Source organism: Bubalus bubalis, chromosome 6 (assembly GCF_019923935.1).
Source record: "Bubalus bubalis isolate 160015118507 breed Murrah chromosome 6, NDDB_SH_1, whole genome shotgun sequence".
NCBI lineage: Eukaryota > Metazoa > Chordata > Mammalia > Artiodactyla > Bovidae > Bubalus > Bubalus bubalis.
The window spans coordinates 34,592,709-34,615,353 of record NC_059162.1 but is presented as its reverse complement, the minus strand read 5'-3'; the positions used below and the strand labels follow the sequence as shown (position 1 = coordinate 34,615,353).

The following is a 22,645-nucleotide window of genomic DNA, read 5'->3' as shown; positions in this document are numbered from 1 at the left end:
GGACTGTCTATGGACATAGAAGACAGACTTGTGGACACAATGGGGGAAGGAGGGTGGGACGAGTTGTGAGAGTAGCACTGAAGCAGACACTGCTGAGTCACTTCAGTCGTGTCCGACTCTGTGTGACCCCATAGACATCCAGCCCACCAGGATGCCTCGTCCCTGGGACTCTCCAGGCAAGAACACTGGAGTGGGTTGCCATTTCCTTCTCCAATGCATGAAAGTGAAAAGTGAAAGTGAAGTCGCTCAGTCATGTCTGACCCTCAGCGACCCCATGGACTGCAGCCTTCCAGGCTCCTTCATCCATGGGATTTTCCAGGCAAGAGTACTGGAGTGGGGTGCTATTGCCTTCTCCGGAAACAGACACTACCACATGTAAAACACAGTGGGAAGCTGCTGCCTAACACAGGGAGCTCAGCCTGGTGCTCTGTGATGACCCACAGGGATAGGATGGTGGGGAGGTTCAAGAGGGAGGGGATATATATATTCTTATGAGATTTACCTTGTTTTACAGCAGAAACCAACAACTTTGTAAAGTAATTATCCTCCAATTAAAAATAAACATTAAAAAAAGAACTCTCTATGGAAGACTGGGACACTCAGGATATGCTAGGTGGTCTAGTGACCCAGCTTAGGAAGGGTCAGGAAGACTGGTGACCAGTACTGTTAACTCCTCTTGCCTGGGGAGAATAATTCATTTGACAAATGTTCACTGAGCATACCTTAAGTTATAGGTCCTAGGGATACAAAAGACAGCAAGAAAACTCCTGCCCCCTTCCCTGAACTTCAGTTCAGTTCAGTTCAGTTCAGTCGCTCAGTCGTGTCCAACTCTTTGCGACCTCATGAATCGCAGCATGCCAGGCCTCCCTGCCCATCACCAACTCCCGGAGTTCACCCAGACTCATGTCCATAGAGTCAGTGATGCCATCCAGCCATCTCATCCTCTGTCGTCCCCTTCTCCTCCTGCCCCCAATCCCTCCCAGCGTCAGAGTCTTTTCCAATGAGTCAACTCTTCGCATGAGGTGGCCAAAGTACTGGAGTTTCAGCTTTAGCATCATTCCTTCCAAAGAAATCCCAGGGCTGATCTCCTTCAGAATGGACTCGTTGGATCTCCTTGCAGTCCAAAGGGCTCTCAAGAGTCTTCTCCAACACCACAGTTCAAAAGCATCAATTCTTCAGCACTCAGCCTCCTTCACAGTCCAACTCTCACATCCATACATGACCACAGGAAAAACTATGGTTATGGTTAGCCTTGACTAGACGGGCCTTTGTTGGCAAAGTAATGTCTCTGCTTTTGAATATGCTATCTAGGTTGGTCATAACTTTCCTTGCAAGGAGTAAGCGTCTTTTAATTTCATGGCTGCAGTCACCATCTGCAGTGATTCTGGAGCCCAGAAAAATAAAGTCTGACACTGTTTCCCCATCTATTTCCCATGAAGTGATGGGACCGGATGCCATGATCTTCATTTTCTGAATGTTGAGCTTTAAGCCAACTTTTTCACTCTCCACTTTCACGTTCATCAAGAGGCTTTTTAGTTCCTCTTCACTACTGGGCAATAAAGTATCATGCTGGGGGTGGGAAGGCTGAATTGCTGTTTAAATTAGCATGGTCTGAAAAGATGATATGAGTAAAGGCTTGAGGAAATAAACCTTATGAATATATGGGAACAGCATTCTAGACAATGAATAGCAAGTACAAAGGCTGAGCTCAAGGAGCAGACAGGAGGCCCTTGTGAATGAGCCTGGAGGGAGCATGGGAGGGGAGAGCAGTGGGAGGCCCTAGGCCATTTTGATATCTGGCTTTCCCTTCAAGTGAGCTGGGAACTGGAGTATTTCTGAGATTAAGTAACAGATAACCAGTGGCTCAGATGGTAAAAAATTTGCCTGCAATGCAGGAGACTTGGGTTTGATCTCTGGGTCTCTCTGGGTTGGGAAGATACCCTGAAGAAGGGAATGGCAATCCACTCCAGTATTCTTTCCTAGAGAATTCCATGGACAGAGAAGCCTGGTGGGCTACAGCCCATGGAGTTGCAAAGAGTCGGACACGACTGAGTGACTAACGGTTTCATGTGCACTTTATTAAAGCTGAAAGGAACATCTTAATTTTCTAGACCAATGCAGATATGTTTTATCCTTCTCAGGAACTCCATGGGAAGGATTCTACAAGTTCCTAGATTCTACTGTGTTCGTTACGGTTTCCCAAAGGTCTACATCTGCAACGTAAACCTTTCAAATGACAATACAAATTCTTCTCTCAAACAGAAATGGAAATGTCCCTTTATTTAAATGGCCAATAATGGTGGAAAAGAGGCCTGACCATTCCCCAGATAAAAAAAAGTTAGTCTAGCCAGCCAAAAGATTTGGAAAAGCAAGGTTTTTGATCCCTCCCCAGCTCACTCTCCCATCTAGCTAAGGTTTCAGGGCTCTCCTGTGGGCCAGCTCCCTAAGGCTCCAGCCTCAGGGGGTAGTTCTCTCTGATCTCTTCAAAGGTAGAAACTTCAGTCATGGTCACTTGTTGGCTTCCTATAAAATGAACTGCTATCTGTTCTAACAAATTACCGCTAACTAGTATTTAACATAAAAATTAAATCTCATTTCTTCTGAGGCTGGACTAAGAACCAGAATGAGGGAAACAGAGTGAATAATTATATCACTGGTGATATAATTAACCATGAAAGGTAAGAGTAGAACACTTAACTGAAAGCTTAATAGGAAGCACTTAAGCCTATTATTAAGAGACAGCAAAATAAAGAGTTGCTGACTTACACCAGGTACCACCTTGGGATGCTCTCTCGCCTCTGCTTCTTGTAAATCAAATGGCTGAAGCACTTCAGGGCTCTTGTTGCCAGTCTGAAATCTCAAGCCAACATCTCTCTCTCTCAAAACATCTCTTCTACCCTCATATGTGTTGTCATTAGGGCCTTGCTCAATGGGGCTAATTTGGCCCCTATAATAGAAATCTGCATCACCTGCTCCACCATGGGATCTATAATCGATTTTCTGCTGCCGTCTTCTTTCACCTGCCTGAAGTGCCTGGGGTGCTTCTCTTTCAGGACCACCCACATGTCTCAGCATATTGACTGATTTGCCAGCACCATAGCAGAAACTCTAGAAGGAAAAGAAATACATATTCCTGAGTACTTAATGACTGACTGACAATGAAATTTTGAGGTGATTTCCTTGATGCCAACAAAAGTATGTAATTTAACTTGTGTTATAGACATAAACATGTTAGTTTCACAGGATTTTCATTAAAGATCTCTTCTCTAGATTAATATAGAACCAGAAGAGCCCATAACAAAACTTTAGAAATCGTTAAGTATTAAATAGACATTTCAATCAGCTGGACACATTTTTATTGAATTATATAATGGCAGTTAGGCTAAAGCCTAGAAATTTAAAAGGTACTAATTGTCTGATCATTGCTCATATGCTGTCTATATTCACATCCATCATATAAGGTAGATGCTGAAAATTAAAGTTGCATACCATTATACAAATATTCTCCAGTAGGTTTATTTTATAAACTTGCTTTAGCCACAGCTAAAATTCAAAAAGTTTTGAGTCAGACTCCAAGGAAAAACTAGGCAGCAGTTCTCAAAGTGTACCCAGGGGCCCACTGGGGTCCCGGAGACTTTCACAAATCTGTGAGGTCTAAACTCTTCATAATACAAAGACGTAAGTCTTCTTCACTATCCCCTTGTGAAACGCACAGTGGAGTCTTTCGGGGCTAGAATGACCCCCTCACTCTGATGGCCCATGCACTATGAGCTTGTGGATACCTGTATTTTTTAAATTTCTGATAAATATCAATAAATAAACCTCCCACAAACAAGTGCTTTTGTGGTGTTCAGTTTTTAAGACTACAGAAGGGTCCTGAGAAGAAAAATTTGAAAACCACTGTAGTAGAGATATGACTCTTTAAAGATGGAGCAGCAAAAGGCAGCAGATGAAGCACAAGCAATAATAGGGTTTTGCTATTAACTTCAGTCTCAGAGACTAAACTACTACTACACGAATGTCACCTAACAAAAACAGATCCCTGAACCAATGAATCCTAGTCACAAGCCAAACAGCAACACCAAGAGTATCAATTTTAAGTAAACAGAACATAGTAAATTTTACATCCTTAAGGGAAGAGAACTCTTTAATAATTTCCCATGGCACATCTGAGTTCTTTGCATTTTGTTTTATGGGACAACTACTTTATTAGAGTAAGGGCTGAAAATCAACCCAAAAAAGAGCTGAAGAGACCATGGATGAATGACAAGTAACACTGTAAAATTCCTTAATAAATCTCTGTTCCCGGATCCCCTAAATTATTTCTCAGTACATGCACCTCTTTCTACATCCCTCTCTGATTCTATGCTAAAACCAATGTTCTCCGGTTCTCAGTGTGGCAAAAAAGCTCACACTGAAATAATGCCCCTTTTCTCAACAAGGACATAAGCAACTGATACCACGTGTATTAATTCACCAAGTTTAAAAAACAAATGTTAAAAGAGGGTATTATTCTAAATCATCACTTTGACATCTACAATCAAACTTGAGAACCATTTTCTTACTAAGAGGAACGGACAAATATAACGGACAAATGTTTATCACTTAAAAATCACCTTTCCATGCCATTAAGCATGATTTAGCCCAATTTACAACATTAAAAAAAACCCTAATAATCCTAGAATTGCCTTTTTCTGTAAATCCTATTAATTGTTAACAGTGCTATGTACTAACCAGGACAGCTAATGCCATAATTATCAGCACTGGGATGTGCAGGAACACTGGGATCTCCTTCATGAGTGCTTTAATGAATTCACCAGCTCCCTTCCCAACATGCTTCAGTGGCTCCGTGACAAAGTTGGTGAATGTAACTGCCAGTGCCTACAATGAAAGGTAAAAGCAACTTAATTTTTTCCCTCAAAGGACTGAGGTGCATAGAGTAAGTCAAAATCAACTGTGCTGAGGCTGAAATTGCGAAATTCCACAAATGTTATCATATACTTTTAATGTGGAAATGACGGTAATGGAAGTATTTTTCCTAGAACAAAGGTTTATTATTAGCAAAGTGACAGTTAAAAAAAACAATTTTTAATAAACACAGAGACTTTTTACTCACTTTGTGTAAGTAATTTCCACAAAATATATTCTAACCTTTGTTGGGGGGACCAGCCAAATAGGGTTGACTAGTAAGAGCTCGTAGTATTTCTGGCATGGGTCATCCTTATAGGTCCATGAACTTCTAAGCCATTCTGTTAGAAGACAAAAAACAGTCTTTTTTTTTTAAGTTGCATTTCATTCCCAAATAATATTTTAGTTTTAACTCTCCTTCCCCCTACAACCCCCAATTAATTTTAAACTATGTTGACAAATAGACTCCTACTAATAGTCATTTTCTAAAATGTCATCTCATGTCCAAAATGCTTATTTTAAAAATCCATTCAAATTATACAAGTCTTATACAGAGAAAATATTTTATGAAGATTTCTAAACGGTAAATAATTAAAAACAGTCCTTTACACACACCAAAGAATCCAAGAAAAAACTGGAAAAATCTGAGTAAGATAGGTGGCTTGTATCCAAGTCAATATCCGGGCTGTGATACTGCACTAGTATAATTATGCGAGATGTTATCAGTGGCGGAAAATGGGTCAAGCTCTGTAGGATCTCTCTGTCTTCTTACAGCTACCTGTGAATCTACAACTATCTCAATAAAATTAAATTTAAAAAGTCAATTCTTTACTTATAAAACAAAGTAGACCATTACTTCTCTTCTTCTAAATCAGACTCATGTATAATACTTTAACTGTGGAAAATTATGAAAGAGATTGCTGGGAGAAATATCAATAACCTCAGATATGCAGATCATACCACCCTTATGGCAGAAAGTGAAGAGGAACTAAAGAGCCTCTTGATGAAAGTGAAAGAGGAGAGTGAAAAAGTTGGCTTAAAGCTCAACATTCAGAAAACAAAGATCATGGCATCCGGTCCCATCACTTCATGGGAAATAGATGGGGAAACAGTGGCTGACTTATTTTTCTGGGCTCCAAAATCACTGCAGATGGTGACTGCAGCCATGAAATTGAAAGACGCTTGCTCCTTCGAAGAAAAGTTATAACCAACCTAGACAGCACATTAAAAAGCAGAGACATTACTTTCCCAACAAAGGTCCGTCTAGTCAAGGCTATGGTTTTTCCAGTGGTCATGTATGGATGTGAGAGTCGGACTATAAAGAAAGGTGAGCGCTGAAGAACTGATGCTTTTGAACTGTGGTGTTGGAGAAGACTCTTGAGAGTCCCTTAGCCTGCAAGGAGATCCAACCAGTCCATCCTAAAGGAGATTAGTCCTGGGTGTTCATTGGAAGGACTATGTTGAAACTGAAACTCCCAATACTTTGGCCACCTCATGTGAAGAGCTGACTCTTTTGAAAAGACCCTGATGCTGGGAAAGATTGAGGGCAGGAGGAGAAGGGGACGACAGAGGATGAGATGGTTGGATGGCATCACCGAGTCGATGGACATGAGTTTGGGGAAACTCTGGGAGCTGGTGATAGACAGAGAAGTCTGGCATGCTGCAGTCCATGGGGTCGCAAAGAGTCGGACATGACTGAGTGACTGAACTGAACTGAATAATATTTTATGTACTAGTATGAGCTATAGGAGGCATTCAGTTACTCCCTGAGGCTGGGAAGTAAGGCTGGGCTGGTTTAGCTCCCATATCTTTTTAAGAAAATTAATTTTTTGGACACCTTGATTTGCTGCCGAAATTCTATTCTGTCAGTCATTGTGTGGACTTTTATTTACAAACAGTATTTGATCATTAAACCACTCCCATTGTTAGGTACATATAACTAAAGGCAGTCAACATTAGTGAGAATATTTATAAAATGTGAAGGAAAAGAAAAGTAAAATAATTTCCCCTTTAATGAAAATAAAAACATATAGTGAAGCTACAATGTAAGATTTCACAAGTCAATACAGAGATGAAATCAAAGATGGAAAATACTCTAATAAACTTCTGCTGAGGACCCAGGACGTGCTAGACACTGTGCTAAGAACTAGATGAACACAAGTGAGTCCAATTCAGGCAGACAGATAATATCAGAGCTGGCACATACATACTTTCTATCCCTTTCCTGTGACATATAAACACAGAAGTCACTGAAGCCTACGACTCTTCCTGCCTGTTCTGATACTAACGATTTAGTCATGGAAAGCCTCCTTCTGGCATTTTATCATTTGTTTGTAATTATTAAAATATGTTTCCTCATTCTCAGAAACTCTACTCAAAATAAAGCCAAGAGAACCAATATCTTACCCCAGAGACTTCCACTCCAGTTCATCTTCTCAGCACATACATTGTTAAGTGGCTCCATCTTGGCAACTTCAGCCTGATGCTGGGCAAAAGCGAGCTGACCAACACCAAAGGGAACCATGAGAGGCTACTAACAATGAAGATTATGCCTACTCACCCTAAAAACCACACTTCAAAGCGTGTCTTCACCATTCATTCAAACCAGATTATTTAAAAATTTTTCACAGAAAAAAATACATATTATTTTAAAAGAGTGGCTCTTTTCAACTCACAGCAAAACACATTCAATTGGTAAATAACTAACTACAATTGCCTTCTTTTAAAATAATTATGAGGAGGAATTCTAGAAAACCTTTTTACTGAGAAGATTGTTTTAAAAATTAGTTCAAATATAGCTCATGTCATGCCCCAAAACATAACTATACATATTAAGTGCCTACTCACTCTCCTAAACAATTCATGACAAAATGGTGTTTTGCTTTGAATGATTTTCAGCACAAATGGCCAAAATGTCTTTTATAAATCAAAGCCCTGGGGGAAATCACAGATAATTTTCAACCAAACTTTCTTCCTTCCTCTAATTTGTAAGTAATTGGTTCTAGAAGCTACAGAGCTTAGAGAGAAAGGTTAAAGAAATATCACAAAGATTTAATCAGATGAATTCACTGAAAATAGCTGGCCACTTGACTCATAAAAAGGTCTAAAATTTTTCTTCAATGATTATGCTAGTTTGACAGGAACAATATGTCAATTTGTCAAGAAAAATAATGCTTCTTTCAAATGTTAATATATAATATGGTCCTGATTTTTAAAGAATAAAAATTTGAGAAAAGTTTATAAATACCTCACAACATCAACAGTGGTTATCTTTAGGTGGTAAAATTATAGACTTTTTTGGGGGGGCCACTCTACACCACTTGCAGGATTCTTAGTTCCCCAAACTGGATACCTGGCAGTGAGAATACCGAGTCCTAATCATTGGACGGCCAGGAAATTCCCTAGACAATTTTTAAAAAATTAAATTTCTCTGTATTTTTCTATCCTTTCTATATTCTCTGCTATAAATACACCATTCTTATAGTCATAAAATAATCTAACTTTAGAAAATAGTATTTTGGCATCATTTCTAGCAAAGAATAAAAAAGACATACCCCAAGTTACCAACATGAGAATTTTTCACTTCTCTACATAACTCGATTCTAATTTAGCTGTCCAGATGCCACACATAAGCAGGATGAAAATCAGGACTGCACATTTCCCTCCGCTAACTTGGTCAAGGACCCAAAAAACCAGGGACATCTGAGCAGCTGCCAATTTCCTCACCAACACTCCCATCACTGCCTCACACCCTCACCTGAGGTACACACTAGTTCTAAATAGCTTAGTCTCCTATTATGAAATAACACTTTAGAGTTTTAGAAACTTCTACTTATATATTACCTTATATAAATACATCCAATTCCATCCCAAACTGATGAGAAAACTGATGAATAAAACACGTTTCAACTGGGTGTACCAACGAACATAGGTCCAGAGCTCAGTAGCTATTAACACCACGATGCAGAGCAGACACAGAAGCACCTCGAAACAGAAACACAGAGAGTCACTGCCAAGCCATCCTGCCCATCAAAAGAGCTGACTGAGAGCACAGAAAAAGAACTGGACTTGAATATACAAAATCATTTGTACCATTGTGCTGCATGTTCATCAACCCAGTATCAGTGACTTAGTGTGAGTTCTCAATATAATTACGGTGAAGTTTTTAAAGTATTTTAAAAAGTAAACTGTTAATCAGGTGCCCCTCATCTCATCTTACCATGAACACATTATACGGATCCACTCCAAAAAATTCTTCAAATCGCCACTTCCATGTTTCAAAATCATGAAACTTAAAATTAATTAAAATATCACTTAGTGCATCATCCAAGGCACCTGGCTTCCAATCCTCTCCACTGAGAAACTTTTGTATTTCTAACAAGGTTTGTCTTTTAAGGATAATCTCGGCATCATAATGCATGTCATCTTTGTTTTCATCAGGCTGAATTAAATTTGCCAAAAAAAAAAACAAACAGAAAAGGAGAATTTTATCATTACTCAATGAAACATTAAGATAAAACCAACTTGGAACTAAATATATAATTAGTTCATGATATTTCCCAGGTATAAAATAAGAATAATAATATCTACCTGTCTGTCTCACAGGCCAACATCAAAACCAAAGATAATAAACATGAAAAACATTTCAAAAGTACAAAATTTTCTAATTTAAAACATGTTTTTAAAATTATAAAACATTTCAAAATTATAAAACTCTATGCAAGTAACATACAGTACATTTTACTAAATTATAGTTGATTCCTGCTATCTGTAGTACTTACATTCTATAGTCACCTTGAACCAGTTAGCAAATACTGAACCATGGTTCCTAAAGGAAATATGGGCTTAGTTTCCTGCACCCATATTTTCATCAACCAATCAATTCATAATCTTTTTATGTTACTGTTTAAAGACACCTAATACATACTGTGGATCCATTAACATTAACATTAACATTAACATTAACTAAGCTCATAGTCAATAGCGCTATGACTCACGATTGTACTTAACTTATCTAACAAGGGTATTTTTCTCTAAGGCACAGCTCAGCCTCCCTGTGCTTAGGATCACTAGACAGCAAAACACTTGGGAGATTTTTAAACAGCAAAAGTTTAAAAATTAGAAAATAGCCTGAAAAGATAAAGAGATCACAAAATAACATGAGAGCTGAAAACGGCCTTGTTTCACCTCAACTGAAAGTGGGCTCATCAGGCAACTCAGATGTTTTGCCACTCTGAGCATGTCTAAGGGTGACACAAAAGCAGGAGTACTGATTCTGAGGTTAAAAATAAAGTTTAGTATTCAAAATATTACAAAATATGAATCCACAAATAGTGAGGATAAACTATCAATATTTTATGATTCAGTTTATGACTTTCCATTTGCTGACACAGCTTTCAAACAGCCTAAAATTTAGAGTGTAAAAATAAGAAAAACAAAAAGGATCTCAAAAAGCAGCAAAATCTGGGCTTCCACAAACATACATGACATTCACAACTATCTTTATTAGTTGTGAGTACAGGTTAGCAAAATCTCTATAAACATTAAACAGTTCACATAAGAGAAAATTATCTTTTCTAACAGTAAATACTGATTTTTTATATTACAAAGTAGGTATAAAATGAGAAAAACCTGTGTCATGTAATATCACAAATCATCAGTAAGTATAAAAAAGTAGTCACTGATTAAATATTTCTAAAAAACCAAAACTATTCCAAGCTTCTCCATCTTGAGTATTTTCTAGCTCCATTTGTTTCCTCGTCTATAAAACAGACTCTTTTCCACCTTGCACTTGTTGTAAGACTCTAACTGAAGGTTATACATATGATTACATCTGCTTTTACATCTCCAAAATAATGTGGGATTATTGCTCATTTTAACCCTCCCTTTTTTAAAGTTTTCTAGATGTTTCAACTCCCTGAAGGGAAAGCAATGACTCGAAAAAATAGAATCTTAATATTAATCATGAACAATATGTCCATGACATGTAATTCTATAAAGCAGCCCTTGCCACAATAAACAGCTAGGAGAAAAATCTTAAAACCCACTTTTCTTTTTCTCAATATGTAATGATATTACATCATTTGAACAAGAAAGTGTGGAAATGATAGAAAAGAACTAAAGACTGGAATAGAATTTCCTTACCAAGTCATGAGTTTAAGTTTGCAACTGATCAGCAAAGTTCAAATAGCAAATTTAAAACAATCTCCCTCTCCCCCCAACTCAATTAGGTGGTACAGCAGAGCACAGAGTAAGTAAATCCCCGTGAACTATAAGGAAAAGCGGAAGGGTCAGCACTGCTCACTTGCCTTCCACCAAACCAGCAGGCCGCTACCTTCAATCCTGCATGATTAAGGTTTTGGTAAAAGGGCGAGTCAGGTATTCTCTGTTGAAGCATAATGATGCTTTATCACTGCTGACATAATGTGAGATTAACACACAACAAAAATATCCACTACTCTGAGTGGTATCACATCAAATACTCACAAGTCCAAGCTTTTTGGTTTCAATCAAAATCTTATTTAAGTATCTCCTAAAAACCGGATTGCTTTGACTTTCATAGTCTTTTCTCTTTTGCTTTTCACATTCATCAATCTGCAACCACAAAACAAATACATTAGTTAGTGTCAGAGTTTAATGTAAGGGTCAAGTTTCTAGCCTAGTGGCCCCATCGAGGTCAAAGTAAGGAGCTGGATATGTTCATCAAGCTTGATTAAAATGTAGAGCTGGCCTGCTTTCTGTGGGTTCTCTTTGCAAAGAGTAGGCAACAAAAGAGCACCAGGAGTCCCATACTGCACCAACTGGCAGTTTTCTTCTGACTTTCAGCAGTTTTAAAGCTGAAGATCATGAAACAAGGAAGCAGAGATGTGGATAAGCAGAACATTTGGACCAATCTGCCCCTTCTTAATTCCAAAGTAATGATTTAAAGAAAAAAGGAAAAGGGGAGGAAAAAAATAGAAAGCACAGCCAAACAGAAACAGAGGCAACATGCAGCTAGAAGATGAAGGACACAGCAAAGATTTTCTTGAATGTGTGTATTACTTTTTGGCCTTTTACTGATTTTTCCTGCCAACTATCAATCATGCCCTACCAAATGGCAGGAATACTTTGGCCACCTGAGGCGAAGAACTGACTCCTTGGAAAAGACCCTGATGCTGGGAAAGATTGAAGGCAGGAGAAGAAGTGGACAACAGAGGATGAGATGGTTGGATGGCACCATCGACTCAAAGGACATGAGTTTGAACAATGAGTTGGTGATGGACAGGGAAGCCTGGCGTGCTGCAGTCCATGGGGTCGCAAAGAGTTGGACACGACTGAGCAACTGAACTAAGGCCTCTCCAGACGTCCACACACGGCAGCCCGTCTGCACAGAATCCCTCATGAGGACAGACTTCCTCTGAACTCAGGTCTATAATCACCAGAGCGGCTAGTTTCTGAGTGAGGGTAGTGCACGTCATAAGGCATTTAGAACCTGCGATAAGCAACTTCCACTTATTACTTGAGTGTGGACCACAAGCTGAGTGGAGCACTGGAATGGGCTTCAGATGATAAACACGTAATAACTGAGCAGCACACACAGACCCAGGACAGAATGACACTCAAGAAGTCACAGGGCACTCCTCAGCTTTCAGGCAAGGTTTACAAACCTTAAAATTTTTAAATTTCTTTTTAAGAGTAAAAAAAAATTTTTTTTAACAAAGACTAAAGACTTCATTTTACTAATTATGTTTTTACAATGTCAGACCCAAAGTCACAAACAATGGAATGAAAAATTTCAGTAAAAGGGCATTTCTCCATTTCCTACCAGGCAGCCAAATTAGCTCACTACACTACAAAATGCAGTTAACACTGAAGCAAATTTTATCCAAGCCTTTCTTTGCTAGCACTCAGATGAGACAACATTCACATTTGGTAAGAACCACATGCAGCTGCTTATAGACCTCACTGGGATACATCTGGATCTCAATTAGCAAGCTCTCCCAGCCTCTCAAGCTGGAACCCTCCGCCATTCACTCTCGCTCTTCCCTATTCCTCAACCACCACAACTTGCCTATTCTACCACAGGAAAGTTTTCTCTTCACCCCGTCACAGCCTCAGCGTGAGCCTTCAGCGTTGCTGCACCTCTGCCATCCCCCATCCCAGCCTCCTCCACGCTGCCGCCAGCACCCTGCTTCAAAACCAACAGAGGTGGGTTCTTGCAGCATAACCTGTGCTCAAACCAACCAACAATCTTGACTTACTTCCTTTCTCAAACTCTACTGCAGCCACAGAAATAAAAAGACTGAATAAATGAAGTAAGAGTTACCACACACCAGATTATAATAATCCCTTATATTTGTAGGAGCAACTGTTATGCTTATAAGCTAGCAGCAGAGACATTTCTTCATTTGCTATACTTGTCATGAGTTACTACAGTCCAGCATTGTGACAGGTGATAGAGCATCAAGAATGAATAAAATATTCTTTGTTCCAAGAAACGTTCAGCCTGGTAAAGAAATAATTACAACACAGTGAGATAAATGTTATTACAGGAAAATAAAAGTACAATTTTTAAAAATTCAAGGCCAGAGTAAAGAGAAACCAAGGCTAGGGTAATTAAAGAAAAAAAATTATTTATATATTTGTAAATTGTACTTTAGATAGAAACACAAGTTCAGTCGCTCAGTCGTGTCCGACTCTTTGCAACCCCAGGAATCACAGCACGCCAGGCCTCCCTGTCCATCACCAACTCCCAGAGTTCACTCAAACTCACGTCCATCGAGTTGGTGATGCCATCCAGCCATCTCATCCTCTGTCGTCCCCTTCTCCTCCTGCCCCCAATCCCTCCCAGCGTCACAATCTTTTCCAATGAGTCAACTCTTCGCATGAGGTGGCCAAAGTACTGGAGTTTCAGCTTTAGCATCATTCCCTCCAAAGAACACCCAGGACTGATCTCCTTTAGGATGGACTGGTTAGATCTCCTTGCAGTCCCAGGGACTCTCAAGAGTCTTCTCCATGGAGAAGGAAATGGCAACCCACTCCAGTGTTCTTGCCTGGAGAATCCCAGGGACAGAGGAGCCTGGTGGGCTGCCGTCTATGGGGTCGCAGAGTCGGACACAACTGAAGCAACTTAGCAGTAGCAGCAGCAGCTTTTGTTCTATCTTGTACAGGAAACAGTAATAGTATCATTGAATATGTTTTTTTCAGAACCATATATGTCTGTAACATTAATACTTCCTTTTAAGACAAATATAAATTCAAAAGAGATTTTATTTAGAGAAACTGTTCTAATTAAAATTGTTTTCCTTCACGCTAAGTGTATATTTAGATTCTTAATTGTTGAGAGAAAAGAATTCACTGTAAAATAATGCCAACCTATATAATGCTGTAATAAATTATTTTGTACTTAAAAAAAAAAAAAAAAGTCTTCTCCAACACCATAGTTCAAAAGCATTAATTCTTCGGCACTCAGCTTTCTTCACAGTCCAACTCTCACATCCATACAAACACAAGAAATGTTAGCAAAGACAGAAAACACAGAACAATTTAACATACTATAAGTAATACAAAAATCATGAATAAAAAATCCTAACCTTATAAGTTAAAGAATCAAGTCTGTTGTAACATTGTGATAATTCATCAGCATATGATAAGTCAGGATTGACCTCTTCTTTCTCTGATATACCATATTTCACCTAAAGCAAAGCAGAGAGAGGTTTTATTTCTTTATAGTTCAGTTGTAAAAATAATCTACAGTTAGTGAAGACTAAAATTTTGACTCCATCATTTTATGGCTTTGCTTGTTATATATATTCTTCAACTGTATTAAACCCCCAAAAAAGTAACAGCCTCAAATTTATATACTAGCTAAGAACTAAAATCAAATGGGTTTGCTTCTTGATCAGCTTTACATTCTAATCTGAAACAGAATTAAACAGGTGGGGTTGAAATCATCTTAGGCTAAGAGACAGGAAGATATTCTGCATGGTCATTAATCACTGTCATAGGACTCTTTCACAGCTCTGTGAAAAACAATAACAAATGTAGACTATTTCCATCACAGGACTGGTAGGGTATTATACACACATGGATTTTTGTAAATACCTGAGATTTTCTCATTCTTCCTGAAGCAGCATCATAGTTAAGCATGTCTGTGGGATCAATCCATTCATCATCATGAGCATAAGCAGTTATCAGCCACAGACATTCACAGAGGAGCAGAGAATACAGCATCCTGCGTGAATGCTACAAAAATTAGCACATATATTGAAGTATGATTACTTTTAATAAAAACAACCTACTTCTAGTGTTAAGATAATGCTTTCTTTTTTTTAATATAAATTATTTATTTTAATTGGAGGCTAATTACTTTACAATATTGTATTGGTTTTGCCATACATCAACATGAATCCACCACGGGTATACACATGTTCCCCATCCTGAACCCGCCCCCCCTACATCCCTCCCCATACCATCCCTCTGGGTCATAATAACTGAAATAAAAATACTTAGTAAAATGGTGTTTGTATATAAACACATACATTCATGTGCACATAGTCTCATTGAGACTATATACATATATTTTTTTTTTCTAAATGATTTGGCAATTCCATTCCGAGGTATATACCCAAGAGAAGTGAAAATATATGTCAACACAAACCTGTACACAAACATTTATAGCTGCATTATTCACAATAGCCAAAGTGGAGAAACAACCCAAATGTCTATAAGCTAATGACTATCACACAGTGGATTATTATTAGGCCATAAAAAGGAATGAAGTATTGATCCACGCTACAACATGGGTGAGTCTTGAAAACCTTGTTGTTCAGTCACTAAGTCATGTCCAACTCTGTGACCCTATGGACTGTAGCCCACCAAGCTCCACTGAGGATACTGGACTGGATTGCTATTTCCTTCTCCAAGGAATCGTACCCACCCAGAGATCCAACCCCGCATCTCCTGAATTAGCAGGTGGGTTCTTCACTGCTGAGCCCCCATTATGCCATGTGAAAAAAGCCAGTCACCATAAACCATATATTATGATTCCACTGATATGAACTGTCCAGAATAGGAAAGTCTACAGAGACTGGTAAGTGGATATAAGAGACTGAGGATATAAGAGACACAGGGGTGGTAGTTAAGTGGTACAGAGCTCTTGTTTTGATTGAAGTATAGTTGATTTACAATGTTGTGTTAGCTTCTGCTGTGTAGCAAAGTGATTCAGTTATATATATGCATACATTCCATTTTATATTCTTTTCCATTATGGTTTACCACAGGATATTGAATATAGTTCCCTGTGCTAAACAGTAGAACCTTGTTATTTATCCATTCTATGTATTAATATAATAGTTTGTCTTGCTCACCCTGAACTCCCAATCCATCCCTCCCCCAACTCCCTCCCCCTTGGCAACCACAAGTCTTCCCTGTATATCTGTGAGCTGTTTACAGGGTTTCTATTTGCGGTGATGAAAAGTGATCTAAAATTAACTGTGGAAATGGTTGTACATTATCTGTGAATATACCAAAAAACTGAACTATACAATTTAAATGGATGAATTGTACAGTATGTGAATCATTTCTCAGTAAAGCTGTGGGAAATAGGAAACTTAAAAGGTGCAAAATTAAGATTCAAATAAGGTGACTAAACTCTCAATCAGAGAAAACAGCTTGCTTCATCTAAGCCTCTGCATAAACACTGTCAAATTGTTTCAACACACTATCTTCTCTATTCAACATTGTCCAATACAGCAGCCATTAGCCACACGTGGCTATTTAAATGAAAATTACACTGCAAATTATTTCCTTATTCTCACTAGCTGCATTTCAAGTGCTCAATTGCCACCTATGGCTAGTGGCTTCCAAACTGGGCAGAGTGGCTTCCAAACTGGACAGTGCAGATACAGAGCATTACCATCACTGCAGAATGCTCTGTCAAACAGCCTCTGTGAATAAGGATCAGGTGAGGGAGTTCCAAGATGGGAATGCCCTGGGCCCTGCCCAGTAATGGCTTACAGTGTAGCTGTAGGAATAAAAGTAACTTCAGGCTAAACCAAACACTTCTTTGTGTTCCTGGTGTGCTGTTTCTTCTTCTAGCATAACACACACTGAAATTAACCACTTACTGGTCAGTCTCATCCCTTGCCACAAAGGCTCTCAATCCTGCATTAGAATCACCTGGGAAGTTTCTAAATTTTCCAATCTTATGGCCACCTCCCAAGTCAATTAAATCAGAATCTCTAGGTGAGGAACCATCGTCTACAAATTGGCACTGGCCTGTCAACTACAAACACGCACTTGCCAAAAGCATTTGCCAGCGACTGAAAAACAACAGGGGTGTTCGCATCTGCCTCTGAAGACCGAGCCCTGTGCTGCTGCAGCTGCAGCCCTTCAACACCCGCTGCGGGGAATTCAGGGCAGAGAATGAGGCACTCTGAGCTCCAGGGAAATGGTGGAAGAGGTCTTCACAGATATTTTCGGGAACTGAGTTCATGATCCCAATCCTTGCATCTCCTCGTTATCTAGAAAAGCACTAAATCCCTTCGTGGTGACATCAGCTCCTTGTGACTAGCAGAAAACCTTTTGGAAAGTAAGCACCTGATTGCACTGAACTCCCCCTGCATCAAAATCATATATTTACCTTCCCCTGGGGGCTTCCCTAGTGCCTCAGATGGTAAAGAATCTGCCTGCAATGCAGGAGATCCAGGTTCGATCCCTGGGTTGGGAAGATCCCCTGGAGAAGGGAATGGCAACCCACTCCAGTATTCCTGCCTGGAGAATTCCAGGGACAGAGGAGCCTGGAGGGCCTCTTTGGAGCAATCTCTCAGAGCTACCTGAGGTGCTGTCTCTTGGCTACAGTTCTCATTTTGTCCTAAATAAAACTTAACTCACAACTCTCACGCTGTGCATCTTTTTAGTCAAAACCAGGTGTAGGGATTTTCAAAGCTCCCCTGCTGGTTCCATCACACAATGAAGGTAGAAAACCACAGCACTATAATGTGAACTCTTCCAGGGAAGGTTAACTCCTTACTCAAGTCTGAATTCACCTTCCTAATGCCCTCTCCTCCATCTTGCCTCACCCCTCTCCAAACCCAACAACCAGCCCAGTGGCCAGCAAGTGGAAGACACTGAGTAATGTAAGCAGCAAATGCAAACAATCAAGGCCTCAGCAAGGATTCAGAGCAGAGCTTCAAGGGCTGAAAGGATGAAACAGCACATATGACTGGGAGCAACCGGGAAGATTTCATGGAGGAATGGGCATGGGAAATAGACTTTGAAGTATGGGCAGCATTCTAAGAGTGCAAGACATGGGAGGCAGAAAGCAACATGTTCGTCTCAGAAACCGGAAACATGAGGACGCACATGGTGGAACACAGAGCTGGAGAGGTGGGCTGCGATGACTCTGCCAAAGTAAAAAGCTTGTAACTAACTTTACCTGCTAACAATAGTTTTCAAGGGGGATGGGAACTATATTTGGGGAAGATGAAACCAGAATTAAATGTACACTCAGTTCAAAAGGAGGCTGAAGTAGAAAAGGATGTTGATCTGAAAGAGTTGTGGCAATGAGACCAGAAAGAACCCCCCGGACACATTTTAAAGATTAATTCTAGAGACCCTGGCAGCTGAATGCACGTAGAAGGAAAAAAGGAGAACGATGACAGACAGGACTGTAAGATTTCAAGGCCCACCATCAACAAAAACGGTGATATCATTAACTTCAAGAAATTGAGAATGAGACTACAGCCTGGGGAAGAGTTCAGCACTCCTTTGTTCAACATTTACAAAATAGCTGCTGGATTCTACGCACTGTCGTGATGGGGCTAACAGGAAGCTAGACCAGTCAGGTCGTCTTTAAGAAACTTACATTCTAGTGGCAGATGACAATAAATTGACAAAAAAGTAATTTCAGATAGCGGTAAGTCCTATGAGGAAAATAACACAAGACAAAGGTATAGATGGCCTGGCCCACCCTATACAGGATCAGCTGCTTCTACTTTACTACTTTGGAAGACATGCTTTTGGGGACTCTCCCTTGGAACTCAGCCACCAGGCTGTGAAAAGGTTAAGTCACCAGGAGACTGCACGTGTCGGGGCACACTGATCTCCCAGTTGGCAGCCAACATCAACAACCGGTCATGGAGGTGAGTCCTCTTGGTGGATCCAGTCCAGTCCCTTGATAACTGACTTGGTGATCCGCCACCATCATGTGGGAAAGAATGACCACCCAGCTGAGTCCAACAGAGTCCATAAGCCACAGAATTATGAGATGAGAAAATGGTTGTTTAAAGCCTCTAAACCTTGGGGTGGTTTGTTACACAGTGGTACAAAACCACATTATTAGGCAGAAAAATAATAAGCGAACTGTAGAAAGATTCGGGAAAATAAAATTCAGAGAGAGAAGATAGCAAGCATAAAGGCCCAGGTTTGACGCATTCAAAGAATGAGCAAGAAGGCTAGAACAACTGTTTTTTTACACCATGAGGTTGTGCTATCCACATTAACACAGAAATGCACTGCAGAAATTGCTGGTAAATTGGATGAGAAAAGATTCAGGATGATGTCAAGGTTTGTGAACTACGTCTTGTGAATGAGCTGGAGGGGAGAAGGGGAATAGGCCATAATAATGAGTATGGTTTTTACTTAAGTGTAACAGGAAGTCAGCCACTAGAGAGTTTTAAGCACAAAAATGATAGAATCAGGATTACATTTTAAAATCACTGGGGCTGCTATGTGGAAGCTGGAACAGAAGGGCAAAAGCAGAAAACTAGAAAGAAGACATGTGGCAAAGCCCAGCTAACAGGTCATCAAGCACATTACTTCTTCTTTCTGAACACATGGTAACAAGTGGTGTCTTCCAGTTAAGTATGTGACAATTAAGTCCTGGTCAGCACAACAGCAGTGGAAGAAATATGCACCACATCTATGAAAGCCTCGCTGCCTGAACTTCCATCAGCTGTCCCCCCATCCCCCACCAGGCAATGGGGAGGACGCTGAGCCCTAGAGGAGGGCAGCCTGACTATGGAAGGAGCTTGGACCCTAAACAACCACATGCAAGGCCACCTATTAAGTGGGAAAATGTTTTTTGACTTTCACGTGAATGAAAATTAATTTATTTTAGGGTAAGTCCTAAGATTTGGGGGGGTTGGTTTTTTAATACCATCTTGTGCTACTGTAATTAATATAGAAATGCACTGCAGAAATTCTGGTAAATTGGATGTAAGAAGTAAGGACAAGAAAAGATACAGGATGATGTTAAGGTTTGTGACCAGAGCAACGGGGAGAATGGGAAAAGACTGAAGGACACTCAGGTGGGCAGACAACAAGTTCTGATATATCAAGAGTTCTGCTTCAGACACAGTACATTTCAAATGTTTACTGATAACCACATAGAGATGTCCCATCTCTCCTTACCAGTATGGTGGTAAGGAGAGAAGTGGATCTACAGAAATACAGGTGACAGCCTTCAAGATGTAGCTTAGCTATTTCAAATCCTAAAAGATGAAGCTGTTAAAGTGCCACACTCGATATGCCAGCAAATTTGGAAAACTCAGTAGTGGCCACAGGACTGGAAAAGGTCAGTTTACATTCCAATCCCAAAGAAGGGCAATGCCAAAGAATGTTCAAACTACCACACAGTTGCACTCATTTCACCTCCTAGCAAGGTAATGCTCAAAATCCTTCAAGTCAGGCTTCAACAGTACATGAATCAAGAACTTCCAGATGTACAAACTGGGTTTAGGAAGGCAAAGAAACCAGAAATCAAACTGCCAACATCCACTGGATCATAGAAAAAGAGAATTCCAGAAAAACATCTACTTCTGTTTCACTGACTATGTTAAAGCCTGTCACAGCTTTTGTGTAAGTGAAAGCGAAAGTGAAGTCCTTCAGTTGTGTCCGACTCTTTGCTACCCCATGGACTGTAGCCCACCAGGCTCCTCAGTCCATGGAATTTTCCAGGCAAGAGTACTGGAGTACGGTGCTATTTCCTTCTCCAGGGGATCTTCCCAACCCAGGGATCAAACCCGGGTCTCCCACACTGCAGGCAGATGCTTTACCATGTGGATCACAACAAACTGTGGAAAATTTTTAAAGAGATGGGAATACCAGACCACCTTACCTGCCTCCTGAGAAACCTATATGCAGGTCAAGAAGCAACACTGAATGGAGAGTAACATGGAAACATACATTACCATATGTAAAATAGATAGCCAAAGGGAATTTGCTGTATGACTCAGGGAGCTCAAACTTGGGCTCTGTAACAACTTGGAGGAGTGGGATGGGGAGGGAGGAGACGTATGTATACCTATGGTTGATTAATGTTGATGTTTGGCAGAAACCAACACAATACTGTAAAGCAATTATCCTTCAATTAAAAATAAACTACAAAAAAAAGTGAGAACTGGACATGGAACAACAGACTGGTTCAAAATTGGGAAAGGAGAACATCAAGGCTGTATATTGTCACTCTGCTTATTTAACTTATATGCAGAGTACATCATGCGAAATGCCAGGCTGGATGAAGCTCAGGCTGAAATCAAGACTGCCAGGAGAAATATCAACAACCTCAGATATGCAGATGACACCACTCTAATGGCAGAAAGTGAAAAGGAACTAAAGAGCCTCTTGATGAAAGAGGAAGAGTGAAAAAGCTGGCTTAAAGGTCAACAGGCGAAAAATGAAATCACGGCATTCAGTCCCATGACTTCAAGGCAAATAGATGGGGAAACACTGGAAACAATGAGAGGCTTTATTTTTGGGGGCTCCAAAATCACTGCAGATAGTGGCTGCAGCCATGAAATTAAAAGATGCTTGCTCCTTGGAAGAAAAGCTATGACTAACATGGAGAGCTTATTAAAAAGCAGAGACATTACTTTGCCAACAAAGGTCTGTCTAGTCAAAGCTATGGTTTTTCCAATAGTTACATATGGATGTGAGAGCAGGACCATAAAGAAGGCTGATCGCTGAAGAATTGATGCTTTCAAACTATGGTGCTGGAGGAGACTCTTGAGAGTCCTTTGAACAGCAAGGAGATCAATGCAGTCAATCCTAAAGGAAATCAACCCTGAATATTCATTGGAAAGGCTGATGCTGAAGCTGAAGTTCCAATACTTTGGCCACCTGATGTGAAGAGCTGATTCACTGGAAAAGACCCTGATGCTGGGAAAGATTGAGGGCAGGAGGAGAAGGGGATGACACAGGATGAGGTGGTTGGATGGCATCACCGACTCAATGGACACGAGTTTGAGCAAGCTCTGGGAGTTGGTGATGAACAGGGAAGCCTGGCATGCTCTCTGTAGTTCATGGGGTCACAAAGAGTCGGACACGACTGAACAACAAAGATGTAGATGAGATGGATAAACCATGGACTGGCTAAGATCACCACAAGATCTATTATGAAGATAAAAGACTGAGACCTGGAGCATGCCAACACTTGGAGGTTGGAGAGAACAAGGGGATGCTAATAAGAGATGATGTCAATGAGTACTAGTGAGGCAGGAGGAAGACCAGGAGAGGTTGTTATTCCAGAAGCCAAGTGAAGAAAAATGGGAACAGATAACTGTATCAAATGCTGCTGAAAGATCAAGTGATCAGAGGACAACAAAATGACCCCACCTATCAGCAGATAATTGGATTAAACTTTACTGAGCAAGGCCATGCACACCAGAGCAAGACCCAGTTTTTCCCACAGCCAGTCCCTCCCATCAGAAAGCTTATACAAGCCTCTTAGCCTCATCCATCAAAGGGCAAACAGAAG

The 22,645-nt window shown here is 40.1% G+C and overlaps 1 protein-coding gene across 4 annotated transcripts in view; it reads right to left on the bottom strand.

The window, feature by feature from the left end:
- CLCC1 (chloride channel CLIC like 1) overlaps positions 1 to 22,645 on the bottom strand; it is a 36,985-nt gene that overhangs the window by 2,415 nt on the left and 11,925 nt on the right. For all 4 annotated transcript variants that reach the window (XM_006052151.4, XM_025288174.3, XM_025288173.3 and 1 more), the window contains 9 exons: positions 14,992 to 15,132; positions 14,481 to 14,582; positions 11,395 to 11,502; positions 9,128 to 9,349; positions 8,752 to 8,892; positions 7,315 to 7,408; positions 5,152 to 5,249; positions 4,735 to 4,881; positions 2,767 to 3,108 (listed from right to left, as the gene is read on the bottom strand). In XM_006052151.4, coding sequence (XP_006052213.3) covers positions 2,767 to 3,108; positions 4,735 to 4,881; positions 5,152 to 5,249; positions 7,315 to 7,408; positions 8,752 to 8,892; positions 9,128 to 9,349; positions 11,395 to 11,502; positions 14,481 to 14,582; positions 14,992 to 15,120 — 1,383 coding nt within the window. In that variant the 5' untranslated portion in view covers positions 15,121 to 15,132. The remainder of the gene's footprint in view (positions 1 to 2,766; positions 3,109 to 4,734; positions 4,882 to 5,151; positions 5,250 to 7,314; positions 7,409 to 8,751; positions 8,893 to 9,127; positions 9,350 to 11,394; positions 11,503 to 14,480; positions 14,583 to 14,991; positions 15,133 to 22,645) is intronic.